This window comes from Frankliniella occidentalis, unplaced genomic scaffold (genome assembly GCF_000697945.3).
Source record: "Frankliniella occidentalis isolate FOCC.00 unplaced genomic scaffold, Focc_3.1 Scaffold2303, whole genome shotgun sequence".
Classification (NCBI taxonomy): domain Eukaryota; kingdom Metazoa; phylum Arthropoda; class Insecta; order Thysanoptera; family Thripidae; genus Frankliniella; species Frankliniella occidentalis.
The window spans coordinates 21,354-25,225 of NW_026269388.1; the positions used below are offsets into that span (position 1 = coordinate 21,354).

The 3,872-nt window shown below is 49.6% G+C and overlaps 1 protein-coding gene across 1 annotated transcript; it reads right to left on the reverse strand.

Annotated features, from left to right (window-relative positions):
* Positions 1 to 668: 668 nt before the first annotated feature.
* On the reverse strand, positions 669 to 3,580 carry LOC113201683 (uncharacterized; the record flags this gene model as incomplete). Its single annotated transcript, XM_052276262.1, has 5 exons — positions 669 to 1,868; positions 1,982 to 2,216; positions 2,290 to 2,487; positions 2,853 to 3,048; positions 3,470 to 3,580. Coding segments are annotated over 5 exons (1,164 nt in total), but the record flags the coding sequence as incomplete, so codon positions are not given.
* Between the last annotated feature and the right edge of the window lie 292 nt (positions 3,581 to 3,872).

The following is a 3,872-nucleotide window of genomic DNA, read 5'->3' on the forward strand; positions in this document are numbered from 1 at the left end:
GAAAACTCTAACTGTAGCGTCCGAGAAACGTAGTACTTTTTCTATCGTTCAACTAGTTTAATAGAGTTCAATAGCATTTTCCTCGTGTTACGTAACTTTAGTTTAACCGAAGATCTTTTCAACCGGGTAGTAATGTTAAGGGACCTTAGAAGGAACTAAAGGCATAATTTTGTGAAAATTGGAGAGCATCTGTTTTTCCTATGAGAGTTAATATGCTAAATTTTTCGGAAATCTTTGATCGAAGGGAAGTAACCACAAATCCCACTTTTTACCGTTGGTGTACAATCAGTTTTTAAAACCCTTTCAAATAGTGAAGCCAGATTTTACCTCCCTGACAGATTCATAGAGTTATACCACTTTTTAAAGCCGCAATTTTGTCCTCAACACAGACCAGATTTTCGGTGGGTTTGTTTCCGAGTGTCAAAAAATATCCGAAACCAGATCAGAAATCTTGGGTCGATGCGATATAGGGCTATAATCACAATCTGTTGAAATGGAGATTTTATTTAAGCTTTGCACCAGGGGGTTTGTTTTGTTTTACTGAAAAGTACTTACGGTTTGCGGGATTATTTTTCTCTTCCTTTTCAAGAGCCATTTTAATTTCCATGGAAATTCTTCTTCAGAAGAAGCGGGGGTCAGATACTCAAACGACAAAATCCACAACCATGCTCACTTTGAAATTGGTATGTACAATTTATTAAACATTACAAATGTATTATTTATACACTACAGTCGCCTCTACCTTTTGTACATAAAATAGTTACTTTAAGTTGAGATTGTATTCAGTACGGACTAATTCAATTCAACAGATTTGACCGAGAAGCTTTAAATTGGGTCAACGCTTCACCCAGAGCATTTCATTTGTATTTTCAGAGAAAAACCATACAAAACTGGGTTAATATACTTACATCATAAATATTGAGCAGGTAACGTGAAAATTAATGGCATTTGTGTTTCCTACAATCAGTTATCTTCATCAATATAAAATTGCTCCAGACGTTTATGGTTCTTAACACGTGTGTAGGCAGATTGGAAGAATCAAGCTAATGGTGAAAAATCGAAGCCTTGACTTCTTCTGAGTTCTTTGTTACTCCATTGTACTATTTTAGAAACAATCTAAACAGCTACGTTACCACTTACAACATTCTATACCTCCAAGTGAAAAGTGTGGCTTAAAACCAACATCTTGAGAATTTCCACGGAATTCGAAAATATGTTGGTTTCCTCGCTTTGAACTCACAAATCAATTTTCTCAAAAATCGATCGAATACTTTTAAAAAACTCGGTTTTTCACTGGATCTAGTGTACTAACTCTATAGTGCTCCCCTGCATGAGAGAGTCCAGTCTTAATGGTTTGACAAGTCAGTCGGTCGGATGTACGTTAGTCGACATATGGCATTTCTATCCGCTAGTACCCAACTAGCATCTGGCGCGTCAGAGTCTCTCATCGCAAATAATAACTCCTGCTCGCCGAAAGTCCTGGTGACGTCTCGGTGAGGTGCTGCACTATCCGCGACCTCGGCGCCGACGCCGCCGTGGCGAACCTGATGCCGGGAGCAGCGTAGGAGGCCCGTGACGAGGTCGGGGCCGGGGGCAAGATGGCCAAGGTGTGCAGCCCCACCTGGGTGGACGATGGCGGGTAGAGGAACGACCCGGTCACCAGGTTGGAGCCGGGCACAGGGGCGGCATAGGCGGGGCGGGCAGGGGCGGGCGGCGGGCTGCGGCGATGAGCCGGCAGCAGCAGGACGTCGGAGGGGTGCGGCGGGGGGTTGGGCGGCGGCAATGGCGACAGCGGCGCGGGCCTTGGCCGCAGGTTGATGTACGCCGCCCGCGGGTTGAACACGGAGGCGCGCTCCGGGTACACATTCCTGTGAAGGAGACGGGCGTGAGCACAAGGGCAAGGTAGGCAAAGCTGGCTGTCTAAGGAAGGAGCAGCCAAAATTAGTTCAAACGAAAACGACGCTTCCTAGCAGAACTATGCCTGTTCGGGTCGAGGAGCGGGTCGTAGGCTGTCAGGCGGAGGTCCTGGTGAAAGTCCTGGCGCAGGTCCTGGCGAAGGTCCTGGCGCGTGTCCTGCTGGATGAATTGGTCCTGCTGATCATGCAAGAAGATGTTCTCGTGCGGCAGCAGGTGGTTCTCGCGGTGGTACTTCCTTCGGTGCGCCTCTTTGGCTGACAACGGCCCTTCCTCGTCCAAGAGCTGCAGGCGGGCCCCATCTGCACAAATGACATTGGTTCAATGAACAACGAACGTAATTTACTTACACCTTTACTACCCAACGGCACCTACCCTCCTCCGTGTCGATGCCCAGCTTGGCGGCGTCCAGCGCGTGATAGTTGAAGGGCAGGTTGTCCCGGACCGAGAAGCGCGGGTTCTTGAGCGCGAAGCTGGGAACCCCCACGCCGTTCTTGGCCCTGACGTTGACGGGCGAGTCCTGGTACACCTCGTGCACCTGGCTGGCCGACTGGATGCTCAACAAGGAGGGCGCTGCGACAGAAGCAGTCGTATAAGAAATGGGTATGTCTCTGGCGGCGGCGGAGGAGCGGTGGGGCGCCGTGTGGGTTGGCAAGCCCGTCACGCAGGCGTGCCGGCCCTGGTAGTGGCAGCCTACCGCGCCCCTGTGGTGAGCCGGGCCCCATCCGCCGGGGCTACCAAGTGGGTCCCATTCGTGTATTTCCGTGTACGCGCTTAGCTTTTATTTCTTGCATGTCCCTTTGCTTGTGTTTTTGACTTGTAATTGAATGTATTTCCGTGTATTGTACTTATTCTGTTTTTGTAATTATTTTTGTGCACACGATTTGAGTTGGCCTCCCCCTGGACCGTCACTATAGGCTGGTCGGCACGGTACTCACCAGGGTACTGCGTGCGGACGACGGCGTGGAAGCCGCGCTCGCCGTCCACCTCGTAGTCCACGGTGCGCACCTTGCCGTCCGGGTCGAGCAGCGAGTACTGCCCCTTGACGAAGTCGCCGTTGCGCTGCTCCCAGCGGTCGTTGACCACGCCAGACGCCCGGTCGTCCACGGCGTACTGGTACTTGTAGTGCACGGCCTGCGGGAGGGTAGAGCCCAGACGGGAGAAGGGGGGTAGGGGACGAGGGAGGGGAAGGAGCGTGATGTGCTCGGGGGAGTGGCGGAGGGGCAGGCGTGAGGGCGAGATGAACGTGAGTCGATGAAATGTCGGCGATGTGAGGGAGACAGAGACAATTAAATGCGATGAGTATGGCAGTATGAGAGAGACGGGACGGGGAAGGGAGGGGGCGCATGCGCAACGTGAATCGTTTTCATTGGAACGAATTTCATTTGAAGTCGTTCATAGAGGTGTAACGCCACCTTAAGCTTCACGGAGGGGACAAACCAATTACATAACAGGACTCCGTGGATGCCAACCAAATAGTAAATAACTCAGAACTGCATGTGTGTTAGGAACACGAAACATTTGTGTTCATTTCTTTTTAGTTGGTCATACTTACGTCTTTATGGTGGGCTGCAGAGTCTGCCCTGAGGAACCCAGTGTCCTGCCGTGGAGTAGCGCCGACGCTCGCGAGCAGCAAGACGATAGTTGCCAGGACACCACAGCACCACTGCAAGCAGTAACGAGGTAAACTGAAAACTGAAGGTACTGACTAGGAATTTCTTTCTCAAATCCTAAAATGCTTGTTTGAATTCCATTAGCATACGTTTGTCGACTTAATTATCGTATAGTTTTTTTAAGAGACTTTTGGAAATGAAATAAGTCTGAAGCTTGTCCAAGAGTTTCACTTGCTTCTCAAAAGCCGTTTCATCGAACAATATCATGGACATTATGAAGTAGATAAAGGCGCCCGACTCCTCATACCTCTCTTCTTCCCGCTTTACAAAATGATCAACTACCTC